The sequence below is a fragment of the Anomalospiza imberbis genome, chromosome 11, assembly GCF_031753505.1.
Source record: "Anomalospiza imberbis isolate Cuckoo-Finch-1a 21T00152 chromosome 11, ASM3175350v1, whole genome shotgun sequence".
Classification (NCBI taxonomy): Eukaryota; Metazoa; Chordata; class Aves; order Passeriformes; family Viduidae; genus Anomalospiza; species Anomalospiza imberbis.
The window spans coordinates 4,906,190-4,923,875 of NC_089691.1; the positions used below are offsets into that span (position 1 = coordinate 4,906,190).

At 39.3% G+C, this 17,686-nt stretch overlaps 1 protein-coding gene across 15 annotated transcripts in view; it reads right to left on the reverse strand.

Annotated features, from left to right (window-relative positions):
* ATP2B2 (ATPase plasma membrane Ca2+ transporting 2) overlaps positions 1-17,686 on the reverse strand; it is a 394,438-nt gene that overhangs the window by 14,281 nt on the left and 362,471 nt on the right. For all 15 annotated transcript variants that reach the window (XR_011002928.1, XM_068201521.1, XM_068201531.1 and 12 more), the window contains 4 exons: positions 11,915-12,128; positions 9,327-9,538; positions 7,629-7,736; positions 3,759-3,941 (listed from right to left, as the gene is read on the reverse strand). Coding sequence is in view for 14 of the 15 variants with exons in the window: in XM_068201521.1 (XP_068057622.1) it covers positions 3,759-3,941; positions 7,629-7,736; positions 9,327-9,538; positions 11,915-12,128 (717 nt within the window). In the remaining variant the exon portion in view is untranslated. The remainder of the gene's footprint in view (positions 1-3,758; positions 3,942-7,628; positions 7,737-9,326; positions 9,539-11,914; positions 12,129-17,686) is intronic.

Sequence of the window (17,686 nt, forward strand, 5' to 3'; positions counted from 1 at the left end):
ATAGCAAATAAGAATATCAGTGATTAGCAATTAAAAAAAATTAAAAACCTGATAGTAGCAGAATAGTCCTGGCAGATACTTCTTTGTGATTTTTAACACAGAACAGATTTTCAGAAGCATTTCTGTTGTTATTTATGTGAGTAGAACCCAGGTCTCATTCCCCTAATCTCTAAGCAGGATATTAATTTAAAAATTAAAAAATATAAAACAAACCTAAAAAAAAGCCACCTTTCTGTAAGAAATAAAACAGTTTCCATTCCACTTACATGGGGCTACCACGATGTTTTCTATATTAAAAGCTACATGGAAACCATAAAATGAGGTGCTGGGTTTTTATCCAACTTCAGAACCTCTTGCCAGGAGTGACTTTCACTGCTGGAAGGTTTGAATTGGTTCAAAAGAAAAGATTTTATGTTTCTTACATGAAAAATGAAGGGTGAAAAATGCAGCACCTTTGAGTGGCTTTTTAGCATCTGAAGAGGATCAATCTTTAAGCAGCAGTTACCATGTCACCTGTATTTTTTCCAGTTTTTCCTTTTATTCTCAGAACATTCCAGGCAGTTGTTTCCCACCTGAGGCAGATAAAGCAAACTGAATTTCAGGATGAATGAAGCAGAAGAGTAAAGAATCAGGCCAGGGGTGTAAAGTTCTGACAAACATGAAAAGTTTTTGAATCCCCTCACTTCAGAACATTTCCATTCTCAAATGTGAGGGAACTGGAGAAGCTTTCAATATACAATTAAAAGAGGTGAGATGCAGGGTTTTTTTCTCTTTTTTTTTTTTTTCTCAGATTATGCAGTTTGGCCTGAAGGTGAGCTTGGTGAACTTCCCAAAGGCTGTTAGACCTGCCAAGAGGGTGTGATCAGTTTTGTCTTCTTTCAGAATGAAGAATTTGTGAGAAGGACAAAAAAAACTTGGGGGAAAATGCAGAAAACTGTTGGAAAGTTCTGTCTCTATGCAATTTCAGATCCCTTTTAGATCATCCTCAAACTTGCATCTCTAAGATAAGCCATTTGTGAAGCTTCACCCCTCAGTGGTCAACTGAGAGAGCTTTCCAGGAAGGAAACATTTCCATTCAGAGAAGGGGAGCATGCACCCATCCAGAGATTCCCTATTGTACATTTATCAGAGATTCCCTATTGTATATTTATCAGACAACAAAATATCTAGATGAACAAAAGGAGGCCAAAAAGAGCATCAGAAGTCAATAGCCAGTCTCCAGCCTAGTTATGTGCATCTTTCATGCACCTTTCTTTCAAGTAAATTTATGTGTGTTTTTTATAGAAACAGAAAAATCCCAATGGAAATCCCTCCTCTGGTGCCTTGGGTTGAAGCCTCTGTTTGAGAGGGGATGCAGACAAAAAAATCTCATTAACACTTGCAAAATTTCCTTAAGTGACTGCGTTGGCAGCTTGGACGGGTTGAAATGGGAGCGCTCCAAGGAAGTTGTGCTGGTTGTCTGAAAACAGCACCCAGCCTGTTGTAGGTTCTTTGTTTCAGCAGTGAAGGTTTGCTGGGAGCTGGGGCCACCTGTCCAAGAGTGACTGAAGAGAAAATGAGGGCAAATAGTCCAGTTTCCAGCACAAGTGTGGAAACTGGTGTTGTTAGGATTGAATGACCAATCTGGTCCTGAGCCCAGAGTTTCATCCTGGTCTGCCATCCTCAGAGATATAAAATGAGGGGATGCTCTGCCTTCTTCTTCCACATCTCCAGGAGTGCATTAGACAGCAGAAGATTCCCGCAAATCCTCCCAGGGATGCTAAAGGTATCCCAAATCTTTCCAGGAGCTCTTCTTTTGCTGGCCTCCCGAGAAATGTGTTATAAGAAAATGAATCCATCTGAATGGGCCCAACACACAGCTCAGGGGCCCTCCAGCACGGGTCAAATTTGACCTAAGTCCATCACTCTCCACTGCACACATGGGCACTGCTTTGCAATCTGTTGGCCCATCTTCTTTTTTCTTTTTTTTTTTTTTTCATTCCACAGATGTGAAATGGATGCAAAAAAATCAAAGTCATTGAGTAAATAAAATGAGAAGAAAAATCATGGAGGTCTCTTGGCAGAGAGGAGGGAGACATCCTACTAGAGGTGCTTCTACAACTAAGAGCAGAAAGGAAACCAAGATGGATGTTAGCACAGAGACATAATTAATGTTCATTAGGGTTTAAGTAGTGGAAAATAATCATTTCTCTGTGAATTAAGTGGTCAAAGAGATGCAGAACTAAAAGCTACCTCTCAGACTAGAAAGAGAACTGGAAGGATGTCATTTGCTTTGTGTTGCTCAAAGTTGTTTACACTCACCCCAACCAGAAAGACATCCTGACAGAAGTGCCAACAGGCAACACTCCTCCTACAGCCACCAGGGAGAAAAGAATGCACATTTAGAGGTCATCTTTCCCTGAAGGTCACCAGTACCTGGGTACCTGTTTGTCACTACTGAAATTTGAATTTTCTCTAGTGATGAGTGCTCCTGACTCAATGGAGTCAAGACACACAAGCTCAGAGCTGAAGATCCATATTTAATCACTTACCACAGAACCCTGGGAATTCCCCAGCTCTTAATCTCTCTACATTTTATGCTTGGCAGATGCAGCCAAGAGACCTCACTGCCCTAATTTGACTTCTTTCCATCATTTTTTATTAAATTCATGGCCACATCTTCCCCCCTCCGAAAAAACAGGTATCAATTTGTAGATGTGAAAAAGCAGAATGTGCTGTTTATCTTGGATGAAGACAAAAACCCCAAATCTTCTGAGACAAAAATGTTCTTTAGAAGATTCTTTCAAGAAAAAAAGATCTTCTTCTTAATTATTCACCTCTTTTTCTTGTCAAGCTCATGTAAAACACGCACATCTGATGTGGTGATATCTGTTCTCTGCTGCAAGCTGGCAAAAATACTTGATCTTAGAAAGATCAAGCAGAGCACACCTGAGTGCAATGAAACACTTCACTGCAATGGAAAAGGCAAAATACTTCATGTGATTTTCTTCAGCACTCCAGGACAAATTTCACAGCTCCTTAACCTGCACTATATTTAGCACCATGATTCAGTGCAAAGGTCTGGTATATTAAAAAATGCCATGGATTTTTGTGTTTGGCAAAAGTTGGGGAGAGATATTTCTCAGGAATCGTTCCTAATAGCCAACTCTTACACCTCAATATTTAATGGCTGCTTAATTCCTACTAAAATCCAGAACCACATTTTTCATTACCTAATAGGAAAGGAAATCAATCCCTTTTAATCTTGATCGATGTGTGGCAGTGCCAGAACTGAACAGATTTATTTTTTTAATCTAATTGTACATCATACTTCAGACTCAATTTCAATTATTCTGTTAGTGCAGCAATGGCAGCAACAAGGTTTTTTTTTTTTTTTTTTAGCAAATCAAGCAATACATTTTAGAAAGCTTTCATAACATTCTGCGAGCTGACATTGGCCAAGCAGCACAATTTTATGAGCTGTCATCACTCTAGGAGAAAAAGAACATCCAGTCACGGTATTCCCAAATCACAGATCCCTGGTTTTGCATTTGATCATTTTATATCTTTTCAGTTTGTCTCTTCAGCTGCACACACCCCCTTTGCTCAGTTCCCATATTTTGTTTTTCATGTTTTTCCTTTGGGAGCAATTAACCAGTGCCATCCACCACACACACAAACACTCTGTGGCTTTCCTGTTAACATTAGCTTGCCTTGATCTCACATTAATCATTTGTTTGGGTGTTTCTAGACCTTGTGGGCATTTATTTTTAGCATACCTGGGTTTGGATTCTGTTGAGCCCTCGGAACCAGAGTATTTGTCCACGTCGGAGTTCTCTCTCTGCATGATCTATTTCTTCAACATCTTCATTGAGCTCTTCCTCAGGGACCTCCTCCTTCTCAGTGAGCCTCCCTGCCTCCTTTAAAAACTTTAGCCTACTTGTTGGGATGGTTGCAATGACCTAAAATTATAAAAAAGTACTGAAAACATAAGCCTCATTCAAGAGCAACAGTATAACAATCTGCTAATTACAGAAGAGAGATCATATTTTAGTAAAGTCTATAAAGGTGAGCTAAGCTTGTTCCTAACAGCACTTTGCACTTGGACAACTCCATTTTAGTCCCAAAAATATTTAATTTACTGTGTAAACAATTAGCATGACTTGCACCACTAAACCACAGTGTGGAGCAGCTTCAAGGCTGGGCAAAGTCTTATCAATTAAACAAATAGAAGGTAAAACAAGATGGAAACATTTCAATGTAATTATGTAAAGAAAACTTAAGCAGATTGATAGCTCTGCAATTAAAGTTTGGGTATTTATAATAACTTGTGGTAATGGGAGGTGAAAATTCATTGTATCTCATGCTGATAAATCTCACATTCCCTTGGTTCATGGATTCAGGTTCCCTATATTCCAGCAGCTGGAATGCTTGTCGGGCATTTATCAAAATTGAGTTTTCTGAAAGGTGTGTATCTGGTTGTTGGATTTCTCATCGGGCTGTCTCTCACTCTGTGCTTACCATCAGTAAATTCTGATTAATTTAACCCCTCTTCTTATTCTCTTTGCTCACCCAAGTGGTCCTTGGAAGTTACTAATACAGAAGAATGATATTTAAAAATTGTAGATACTGCCGCTGGACAATTATTTTAAATCCATTTCAGTGTTACCCTGCTGGGCAGTCATTTTCTCTTTGTTCTGATTCCTTGCATAAAACCAGGAGCAAATCATGGCAATTTAAACAAGACATTACCTGGAACACATTGAATGCTTAAAGCAAATCTCCTGCAAAGCAAATTTTTAAACCCACTTAGCAAAAAACTGCTGCAATTTTCTTTTTTGTCTTCTTTTCAGCAGTGAGCAACCACAACAGTGAAGCTCAGATGTATGAAAAATGAAGAGAGAACCGAGACAGCTGCCAGAAAATTGGTGAGGAGAGCTTTGGAAAACTGGAATGGGTGCAGTGAAGACACATGGAAAGGTTCTGGATATTTTCAGGGTGAAAGCAAAACTCTGAGTTTGCTGAGGGTCTCCTTGAGCTTCACAATCCACAAGGCCAATTTTATTATAATGTTTTAAAGACAGATTGGGAAAAAAAAACCCAAAATAACCAAACGAAACCCAGTTTCTACACTACTATAAAACCTTTTTAAAAGGGGGTTGAAAAACAAGATGCAAACCTGGAAAATTAATGGTGTGGCACAAGCAAAGACAGAACAGGAGAGAAAAAGAAAGGGGAAGTGCTCATCAATTAAATACTTACTGAAAGTCCTTCAGCCTCCCAGCTCTCAAACTACAGTGCCAGCACTCTACAGAGAGAAACTACTGCAAACTCTGGGATCTGATGAAAATGATGGTGATAAAGGATTTTTAAGCCAATATTAATAAAAATAACTCTATTGGGTCAGGACTGTGTTTGACAGAATGTTCCTCTCTTGCAGCTCCTCAGCCAAGCTGATGAGACTCTGCTCTAATTTTTTTCTTAAGGTGTTTACATGGCTTTTCTTATTATTCATTTATTTTCTGTATCTGCCAACACCCACCCAGTTCAGGACACAGACTCAGTAGATGCAGGTTAAAGAACTAAATATTATTCCCAGAAAAATGATCACAGTTTTAATAAGTGATCAATAATTCTGGGAATGGGGTATGATACACTTTAGAAAGTCTTGGTTTTCAGAAGAGACGGGAGCTGTCAGAAAACTGTCCCTCCAAGCACCTCCAATTGACTTGCTGGAAACTTCTCCTTAAATTCCTTTCAGAAGTGCCTGCTTTGACACCAAGGAAATCTTGATTGCCTTTCATGGCTCACAAGAACAGCAGGTTCAGCAGGTGGATTAAAAAAAAATAAAAATAACAAATTTGTTTTGTGCTGAATTAGAATGAGTCACAGCAGCAGAGAAAAGGCTGAGACAGAAGAGAAGCATCACTGCTAAAGGAAAAGAATTCTTTCTCACTGAAGAGCTCCATGAAGAAAAGCCTGCCACAGACTGTAAATATGGACACAACTGATTGGTTTTAGCATCCTATTTTCTCTTCTGGTCACTAAATATTAACCACAAGACAGATATTTTTCCCTCTGTATTTGCTTTCTTCTCAGTGCTAAAACTGTGGAGGTGTTCCAATACCAGTGTTAATTAAATGTCTAAGGTCTCACAATAAACCTGGGGCAAGTAAAGCGAAAAAAAATTTGCTGATATTAGTATTAGTTCTTGGTGGTTTTGTAATAACCATGGATAACAAAATTTAGAAGCCAAAAAATTTGATCAAAGGCTGTGAGAAATTTTCACAACTGAATGAAGCAGTTTGGATTCTTTTCCCTCTCCCTGTCTGACTCCTCTTTTCTCCAAAAGTTGGTGTATTTTCCAAACAGGAGGGGGGAAAAAGCCAATAAATCTTTCCTTTCTGAGATTATCAAACTGATTTTAGGTCTTCCTCCTGCAAGGGTTTAAGTCAAATCTCAACCTCAAGTAATAATTACAGCAGAATCATCTAATAGTGGTGGTTTTCAGCCAGATATGCATTAAAAGCTGTTCTGATTCTGAGCTTTTTCTAAGGAAAACTGAAGTCAAACTGTCAAAAAAGGTGATTTTTTTTTCCCAGAAGAGAACAAATAATCAGAATTGAAAGCAAGCATATATTCACTATAATTCCAGTAGAACCACAGCAGAATTCAATTGCAGTGGGCAATTTCTTGACTCTTCATAGAGGCAAACTGTGGATCTACAAATCTCTTTACATCTGAGAGAAAAAAATATAAGTTGATATTTTTCTTTACTGCACCAGGTGGCAACAACTTAAATACCCTGTTAGTGCATTCAGAGGTAAAAAAAAAATTATTATTATGAACTTTGCAACCTGTGTTTGCACATAAAAGAACAATGTAGAATGTTAACAGTACCGATTGTGTGTGTGTATATGACTTCCAGAGAGTTAATCCCAATTTATTTGATGACATCTCATTGACATTTGTTTCTTCATCAATACATAATTCCATATTAGCCAATGATGACAGAGGATATGGCAGAAATTGAAAAGCATGTGTTAATGTAACTGCCATTTTTTACAGCTATTAAAGGCATAATTTTTTTTTTTTTTTTTTTTTTTTTTTTTTTTTTTTTTTTTTTTTTTGCACTCCCTCTTCCATCCTGCACACACAGAATTAGGTGGATGGAGAATCACTGCAGAAATATTTTAAAGGCACTGGAATTTTTCCTAGGACAGTAGCCAGAATGACAGTTTCAGCAAGGGAATGAGCTGGTTGGCCTAGAACTGGAACTCATTTCAGCTCCAAAATTTTGCCACATCCTACAGGAGGAATTCTATTCCAGGGAAGGTCACAGTGCATTTGTCTTTGCTGCACTTTTTTGTGACTAAAAGACTGAAGTTGTGACTCAACATCTTTCACAAAAAAGCACAAGTGAAGATGGCCCTGGTGATAGAACACCCTGCTAGAAAGGAAAGATTTGAAAATTAACAGAAAGCCCCAAAGGAACAGAGGGATAAATTATCCTTACTAATAAATCTCTCCTTGAAGCTCTCAGAGAGCACCTTGAGTTTCAGTGAGGGCTGCACTGGGCGCTGAGAGAGGAAATCAGAGAAATATCAACAATATCACACCTTTGAATGTGCAGCTTCCTGAATGCTTACCTGGCCCCACACCAGCTCTCCTAATCCAATAAATACACACCACATCCACTGGTCCAGCTGCAGGGGGGAACAGCTGAATGGTTTTCCTCCAAACTGGACAATTACTATCTACAAAGAGAAGCATGGAGGAGAAAGGGTCAATTTTTGAGGGGGAAAACACAACAAAACAAAAACAAACACAGCTAGACAAAAAAAACCACACACACACAAAAAAAAACCAACACAAAAAAACCCAAACAAACAAACAAACAAAAAAAACAAAACAAAAAAAACAAACAAAAATCCAAAAACCAAAACACCTGCATAATTTTGGTCCCAAAAATACCCCATCAAACCTCACAAACTTTTGCATCCCCAATTAAAAGTGAGAAAAAGAAATAGCAGTTCAGTCTGAAGTTCCTCAGCCTCATATTTAACAGTGGTCAGATATGAATGGTCAGGAAAAAAGAGAACAGGACAGTCCCCATGTGCTCTCCCAGCTCCTGATTTATTGACCCTGATCCAGGTCATTTTGGAATGTCCAGTGAAAGAGAGGGTTTTCCCTCTGAGTAACATTTCATTGTGTATTTCCAGATGTGCATCATGGAGAGACAGAGGGTACAGAAAGCTCTAGATCTGTTGGAGGAAGGTGGTGGGAGAACCCCACACCTTCAGCAGGATAACAACACACAGTCTGAGCAGACTGAGAAGGTTTTGCTAACTGAAAATCAGATATTATTGATATTTCTTGTTAATATTGCTGCCACAAAATCAGGGACCTGAAATCACATCCAGAGATTTAAATTGTCCAAGTTTTAAACTCACGATTTTGACTTAGATGTTAAAAACCATCACTGTGAAGTTCTGCTCCTATCACTGCTGCCCTTCCTCCAATATTCAATTTATTGAGAAATTTCCCTTTTCAAATCACTGTAGCCCAAGTTCAAACTTCTCTTTCCTCCTCCTTCCTCCTCCTAGGAGAAAGGTGCCAATGCTGAGCTGCCACTGCAGAGCTGAGCAATAATGTCAAGATAAAAATAGATTTCTAAATTATAATATCAAATAGTATCAAGTACAGGATGGATGCCAGCAAAAGAATGGATGCAGGAGCAGAAGGGGGAATTCTTACAGAAGAAAAATATGGGAAAAATATGTATTACTATGATCATGTTCAATTGTGATGGGGCCGCAAACTCAGGAGAGGAACATGAGGAATCGCAGTCCAGGGGCATCGTTGCTGGGAATACTGAGCAGCATTGGGCAGTGACATTGAACAGAAGAACAGTTCAGCATCAGCTGTTTGAAGGTATCTTTGTCTTTTCAAGGAGTAATAAATAATTGTAAATTTGTAAAAATTGTAAGAAAGTTGTTATGCTATTAAACAATTTCTTCTTTAAAAACCAGTTACAATATCAGTGATGGCTGTTATTATTGTACATGCTAAGATTAATTTAAGAATTAACCCAGTTATAAGGATGAAAATTTCTGTTTTTATTAGTATGGCTGCATAACATTTTCCATTATTAACACTTGTATTGATTGAGAAAATACATGAAACCAGGTGGTTTACTGTTAAATGGGCCTCCTGCAGCACTTGGATTTAAAAATACAGAAAGAAAAGAAAGAGAAGAGAAGAACAGAGAAGAAAAGCAACTTTGTGTTTGATTTTTTTGAGTGGATTTGTGATGAACAGCAACTGATTCTTGCCCAGCGCTTTACCTGAATGGCGAATGTGCCCAGGACAATGGTGCAGAAAATGGGGTTTCTGAAGATGCCGTCGAAGACATTCCTCTCGCCGTGGATCTTGCGGGCGTTGATCTCGTTGAAGAGCTGCATCATGACAAAGGTGTTGAAGATGATGGTGTAGTGCTCGGAAGGAGGAGAGTGAAGAGGGGCGTTCCTCCCACTGTCAATCTTAAACATTTTCTCACCTAGAGGTAAGACAAAAATAAAAGTTTCCTCCAGAATGAATCAAACCGGTTTATATTCCCCATGTTTTCTTCAGCCTGTTGCCTTCTCTGCTCTGCTTTTTCTAGATAAAACTTGGACCAATGAGCAAAACACATCTCAACTGAGCAAGAAGCTGTTAAATGCTGACTTTTATCTAACAACACCTACACAATGTTGTCAGTCCTACTCTTACCTACCCAAGTAGGAATTACTCTGAGCACTCAATTCTTTCAGGTGTAACAAAATCTTAAGGTCATTGCCAGAGTGTTTGAATTTCCTACAGTGGTTAGAAGCCACTCCTCTTCATCTGGTTTTACCCATTTACTAATCCAGTAACCTCTGCCAAGCACTGAAGGATATCAATCACAAAAAACACAGGCATTTCTGATTTTAAAGAGATTTGGGGTTGAGCAGCAGCAGGACTGCTGTTTAGATTGATAATTTAGCTTTCACTCATAGATCTGACCAATCAAAAAGCAACAACAAGTAACTAAAAATGTGGTGGACTTTGAAAAAATAAAGTTAAGAATTTTTTTTTTTTAACCACAGTCTGACAGGACCAGACAGTGAATTCTGGATTTCTGTTGTCTCAAAGACATTCATGTTTTATATGGTCAAACACAATGTATTTCTAAAAATAAAAAAGATGAAAACTTGATGGACTGGTCTCTGAAGAAGCCTTCTACAAAAGAATTGACCAAAATAGAAATAATTCTCGTTAATTTGAAATTTAATGGAGGCACTGAGTTTTGCACATCATGTCACTGCAAAGCTGAGCCTTGTGGAGTTTTGAAAGGAAAATATTATTTCCAAGGCTTATCAGAAAATTGTCTGGGATGTGTCCTTCAAAGTATGCAGGAGTTTTCCAAAGACACACAGGAGCAATTAGAATAGGGGGGAAAAACCTGGTTTGCTTTTCATCTGGCTCTGTGTAAAGTATTTTAAACCATAAAATTAATCAAAAAGCCATTTTAACTCTCCATAAAGTTCACAGAAGTTCTTGTTCCAAGATGCATATCACATGAATTACCAAGAGTTTCTTCACCTGTTTTAGAGAACCTGAAATTCCAATTACCTAATGCAGACATTCTCAAAATTCCCTGTAAATCTAAAAATGTTAGTGATCACCTCTCTTCAGAAACCTGGCAATTCTTTTGGTTTAATTCCATTGTGAACAGATCATTGCCTCCTCTGAGCATACCAAATAAGCTGCCAGATGGCCACAAAGTGGACAAGGCTTTCAAAATGGAGCGCAAAAACCTCCTAAAATTCATAAAATTCATAAATTCAAATTTGCAGCTTCTCTAGAAGTCTGTGTATAATGAAAAAAAACCCAAAAAACTGAAAGACAACACGTGATTTAACAGCGACTACAAAGTGACAAGAAAACAATACCCAGCTGAAAAAAATCATCTGTCCTTTGAGAGGGTTCAGTTATTATTGTGGAGCAACAGAATCTATTATTAGCTCCCACTATTCCCTGCAGCAAGAAACATTTCTCCTCCTTCCCTCTCCTCTCCAAAATACAACCTATAAAAAGCATCCATTGCCAGCAAGGCCTGAAGAAGAATCCAGTAATCCAATAAATTAGACTTTTTGCCCCCTTTTAATATCCATTCCAGAAATTAAATGTCAAAGCAGAGTGCTATTTGTATCACTTAACACTGATTACTTACTTTCCATGCCACTTAAGATCAACATTATTTCTGGACTGTGGACAACACTTTGCTCTTGGTAAAATGGATCTTGATTTTTATTGTTTGTTTTGCAGGGTTTTTTAAGTCCCTACTCACCACAACAAGCCTCACAATGAAATCTCAGTACAGAAGCAGCAGGGTGGACACTCCTATTACAGCATAACCTTCTATGCTGTGTTTGGGTACAAACTTTTGCCGAAGCCCAAACCTGTATTTTACGAGGGGGAAAAAAGCTCAATGAGGCCATTCCCAAGGGAACAATACATGAAAAGTGACTACAACATGCCATCTGCCATGCTTCCCATCCCATCAACCAGGATTCACAGAATTCACAGAATCACCAGGTTGGAAGAGACCTTCAAGATCATCGAGTCTAACACAGCTCTAACACCTCAGCTAAACCATGGCACTGAGCACCACATCCATTCTTTTTTCAAACACATCCAGGGATGGTGACTCCACCACCTCCCTGGGCAGGCCGTTCCAGAACTTTATCACTCTTTCTCTGCAAATCTTTTTCCTAACATCCAAAAAGAAGTTTAAGGACAACAAAGGCAGGCAATAAGTGCGCATTAATTTGTTACATTTAAAGCATTTTGACACTTCAGCCGCACAACCCAGCTGCTCGTGATCTGAGCAGAGTCTGGGCGAGCTTCTCACCGACAAAGAGCAGGGTGAAGATGAGGGTGAGCTGGTAGACGGCGTGGCCCAGGATGTTCTTCATCATGGTGCGGGAGATGAGCGGCTTGTTGCGGCCGTAGGGTTTGCGCAGCAGCAGCGCCTCGGTCGGCGGCTCCGTGGCCAGCGCCAGCGAGGCGAACGTGTCCATGATCAGGTTGACCCACAGCATCTGCACGGCCTTCAGGGGAGAGTCCTGAGGGGAAAAATCAGGAAGGTTTGTATTGCCCAGGAAAAGCCTGGCTGGGTGCTCATTTTTCCCACGGGACTCAGAAATCCCTGCACTGAGGACCCTTCTTCCGTTGCTGGGACCCTTCTTCTGTTCTTTCGGCAGGACCAGGAGCACAATGGTCTGAGCAGAGAGAAATTATCTCCCTGCAGGCGTTTAATGAGCACCATTTGCAGCCACAAAATTCATACCAAGCATGACAGTAACTCCTTCCAACACCTATTGCAATGCTCTCCGTTCCTTTGTGCATCATGCTTGAATTTTCAGCTGAAATTAGATATTACTAGAGAATCCATGTTTCTCTCTTGGAAGAAAAATTATATTGAAACTAAAACCTACCTGTCTTTTTTTTTTTTTTTTTTTTTTTTTTTTTTTTTTTTTTTTTTTTTTTCTTTGGAGATAGCTTGAAATTCTAAAAAATTTATGGAACAATTACAATGACATCTTGATACATTACACTTAATTAAGATCTTTAACAGTAGTGACATAACAAAAAAACCTGATATTTTGATAAAAAACAATCTGAAACTTATTAAACTATATCAAATGTGCAAAAGAAAGACAACCTATTATTTTCATAGTAAAAGGAAAGCGTATTTGGCACAATGAAAATGGAATGAAAAACCCCAAATACTGGTATTTGAGGCAGGCTGTGGTTTCAGAAGCAGCTCTCCAGTCACTAGAAGGAGCTCTTTCCTCACATAATCCCGTAAAGTCTGTGGTCATAATACAGAGGACTTTAGGTCATGTTTAAAAACCCCAAAATTAACTAAATAAAGCAAAGTTACACAGATCTCAGGAGGATGCTGGACAGCTCTTACGAAATTTTGATGTGTAACTCACTGGGGCAGCTGTGAGGAGAGAGAAATGTTTCAAGGAGCCAGGGGAGGAAAAACAAAAAATCTCAAACTCCTGTGCCTTTAGACTCCATATAAAACAGGCAGCATTAGCAAGGTCTGCTTCCTGTTCCAAACAGACCATTTTATGAGGGAAAAAAGAATCAACAAAGTAATAAGGCATCAACATGACAAATTTCATCATGAAATTGAGTTACTCTGCTGTGTAAAAGCTGGGAGAGGGAGCACTATTTTTATGTATTTCATTACCATGGTGCTGCAGCAACAACACAAAAACAATGTAGGGGACAGGATACAAACCAAAGCAAAGCCAACAAAACTCCCTGAGAACCCTGCCCGTTTCATCAAAGGGTTAAATGTTCATTTTTAATGAAATACCATAAAAGAACATGCATTCAGTATCCCAAGGACTGATAGAAAAAAGGGTAAGTCCTTTGGTCTCTTGAGCATCTGGTTTAGATTCCAACTCTCCCTTGAGATAAAATATTATTTCCCCTTAAAAACACATTTTTAACACATTTACACAAATTTTGATGCATTTCATTTATTTAAAAAAAACAACCTTTTGGCCTATTCAAAGGGATGGAGAAAAGCAACCTCCTGTTTGTACTCCAGTCTTGCAGGTTGGGTTCATCACAGCAAGGAGGACAATTAGCATTAATAGATTCTTGACCTCGTGGTTATGGGTTGCATTAACTGGACTTATCTGGAGAGCTCAGCTCACTCATTTGAAATGCAGCTGCAGAAACAGGAAATGTCTTTGTCTTTAGACAAAGCTAAAAAACTAAAGGTGATCCCAAACGTCTTCATCCTAAATCGAGTCTTAATCCATTTTTATTAACATTAATGGCTCCAACAAAGAGAGCACTTGCAGTAAAAAGCAGTTTGTGGCTGGGGCTCACAGATTCTTGATGGGACACAGGTAAAAAGGAAAATATCTTTTCTGCTGAACAATTTTCCTTATCATGTTTTTGCCAATCTCATTAATAAGTTTGAGCAACCTACTTTGCTTTGATCTGTTACAAAAACTCAATTTCCACTTCACACGCACAATTCTCTGTCAATAAAACCAAATTTCCGTGTTACATTTAATAGATCGAGTCAGAGATTCAGGTTTCTATCAGAGCCTGCCATATTCCCAGCAGAACAGAAAAGGCAGGGTATTTCAGTCTCTAAATCACACAACTGTAATTGGCAGTCATCAGTTTTGGCAACAACATGTTCTCACCATTTCACACTGCCAATCACCTTGGGTGGCTGTGGTGCCCCTAATAATTATCTATTATTGGCAGTGCTACACTGCTCAGTGGAGTGTGAGAGCTCATTCGAGGCTGAAGCCAAAACATTAAATACACATTAGTCTGGGCAGGCAGTGGAATGAAATTTCCACTGTAACTCCATCTGATTTCTGATTAGTTGGTGGAAACTAAGGAAAATACATATCAGCTAAGGAACTTAGGCTTCCACTGCAGATTTTAGTCACTTATGCAAGTGCAATCCAAATCAACCTTCTTTTCTTTGTGTTTTAGCCACTAACTGACTGGCCAATAATTCTTAATTCATTCTCTGAAAACTTTGGGGATGTGAACCACCCAAAATCACCACTTGTTCATCAAATTCCTCTCTCTTGACCTTGGAATAGGTTAGCCTTGGCCTAGAGGTAAAAGGAAAATGTCCCTTAAATAAGTGATGTTACACTTCATCTTGGAAACACTTAAAAGTACAAATCGCCAAAGGCTGGAAATAAACTACAAATCTTTTGTGACATGCAGAGCCTCACAAATTTTAGAGCTTGTTACTTTTGATTTAGATGACAAGCTGCAAGGGAACAAAAAGGTATTTTCACTCTTACCTCTTTACTCCTGTTTGCCACAGAACACATGCAGGGATTCACAAAAATGAGCATTTCTGGGAGTTACCTTTCTATACATTAATGCAAAAGAAGTCCTGTGCTGCTAGATCACACTGTCTGCTAATTGTATGGAAGTGGCATCCTCAATTCCATTCCCATGCCTTGCCAAAACAAAGCTAAACAGTACAGACTTTGATTTTATATTACAGCTTTTTCAAGTTTGCCAGTGCTATTATTTTAGAATTTGCCAAGTACAGTTCTGCAGTAAAACATTATAACCATGTAAATTACTCCCTTTTACATGTAAGTATAGATCATCCTCATTTTTTTGAATAAGATCTGTAAAAACAATCAGTGATTCATGCAGCAGTTCATTGCTACAGTGCCTTTTAATTAACATTTAATTTTCCAAACATAATGTCCTATGGAGTCACTGTTTTCAGCTCCTAATGTCTGTTAAAACACTAAGTCTCTCTCAAAGTGCAAGAATAATAATTTGAATGTAAAATGTTAAAACACAGCCTTTGTCTTCCCTTTCTTCAGTGCAACCCTTTTGAAGAGTTACAATTGCCTCAGCAGTTGGAGCCACAGACAGAACCTGGCACGGAGAGAAACCCGCTTGCTTTGTGGCTCCAGTAAAAAACTGTTTCCATTTGACTGAGCTGCATTTTAAAATCTTCATTTTGTTCATAGCCAGATCACTCTGGACAGCTCCAAACGTAATGAGCTGATATCCTCTGGGTGCTGTGTGTTTTTTGGGGACAGGGAGCGGGGTGAGCCTATCCAGGGCTCTATAGGACACCAGAGATGTGGAGCAGTGACTCACTGCAAGCACAAAACTCACAAGAATCGTAGGCAGAGCTCCAAAGAACAACCCTCACTGCATCAATCAGGGGCTCTGCAAAACTGTTATTCAGAGAATGAAGTCAGAATATAAAAGTTTGTAGCTCATAAATCCCCTGGAAAAACAAACGGCGGGTTTAAGCTGAGGCAGTGGCTGCAGAAGAGAAAGGACAATTCTACACAAACTGGTCAAGACCACCACACCCTGACCACACTAGAAGTGTGCAGTGGGCACCACAGGGAAGGCAGCAAGATGGAACTGAGTTAGATTAATTAAAAATAAGGTGAATGAGCCCAGCTCAGCTGCACTGAGCCACACAAACCTCTCTGGGAGTAACCAGAGGTGTGAACCCCTGTGGGGTCTGTGCACACACAGACACAGAGCTAAAACCACCCCTGCACCCCAGACTGAGGGCTCCTGTGTCAGCTTCCCACCAGAGACTTCTCCAAGCTCTGCTTTCCTGGATGACCCAGATCTCAGAGCGCCTTACGTAATTACAGACTCTCAACACAGAAGTTCATTATTAGCTGAAAATTCAGATCTTGTGGCTTATATATTGAGCAGCTGTAAACTGAAACAGGGCCCCGTGTAAGTGAGATCCCTTGGAGGGGTGGTTGTGGCAGCAGCTGTGCTAAGCTTGTCAGCAGGTGACACTGGATCTGTAATTCTTATGCTGCTTAGAATATGGTTGCTGTCACCTTAACATGACTTCATGCTGGGAGCCAGAGGAAACAAGAGAAACAACCATTTGCATTGGTCCTGTGCATAATAAGTTCTTTGACAGCCCACTGTTTGTCCTGCATAAGCTTTATCTGGCACTGGAGCAGTACAGAGACATTTTGTACACATCACTATCCACTGAAACAGCAAACCAGGACAAAACAGAAATTGTAGATATGGCAGATATTCTCTAATAGCAGCATCTTCTTGAAGCAGGCATTGGGTAGATGAAAAATAAAATTATATTGGCTTAAAATTAACAGAATTAAACTAAACAGCAGTTCCCTGAAGTGGAATTGGCAAGGACCCTCACTTCATTAATCTATTTGAGAAAAAAAGCAGCAGATTATTAAAATGGCCACTAATGGTCCCAGGTTCTGCCTAATGTTTTTCTTAAACTTCTCCATGGGCCTCCCGAGGTGCCCTGGACCAAACAAATCATCTCCTGCGTGGGCAAATCACTCTCTGGGTGCCCCTTGGAGGGTTGGCTTCACTCCCACCACACTCACACAGTCATTAATTAATTCATTAATACAGAATTGCAGTGCTTTCACTTGGAGGCCTGCAGGGAGATGACCACATTTTCATATTTACATGTACACCAGAGCAATTGCAGGACCAAGACTGAATAAAATTAAGCCCATTAAGTTGCAAAGCACAAGCCAAGTGTTAAAAAAAGATTAGTCCAAGCAAAGATTTTATTATCTTTGTACTTCCTTTAAGCACAAACCAAAAAGAGTAGGTGAGTGTGCTGGTTCCAAACTGCAGAACAAATAACCTGAGAGGTGGCATGAGGAAGAACAGAACAAATGTTATTACCTACAGAGTTTTTTTCTCATTCTAGACATAAAAAGTCATCAAAAGAACGGCCTGTGTAATGTTCATTAACCTGAATCTTAATGATGGACTGAAATTATATTCAGTGTGTCAGAGAAAGCCAAACTGACCACCTAAATCAAAGGAAAACTCAGTCCAGCGTGGACTTTGTTCATGTTAATTTTGAAGGTCACAGGAAGCTGTGCTGCCTTTTGGAAACTATAGATTTAAGCTCTGTTTGTTAAGGACTAAAGCATTTCAGTCAAAATCTTTCAGTCAGACCTGTGCACAGTTCTGCAGATTTGGATGCACGTGTGTGCACCTAGACTGTTGTAGGCAAGATTTTTTTGGGAGAGTCCTGCACTTTGTGCTGGAGCTATTTTCATAGCAACCAGAGGGTACAGCATGTTCCCAAGTGCAATTTTTAGCAAAGCTT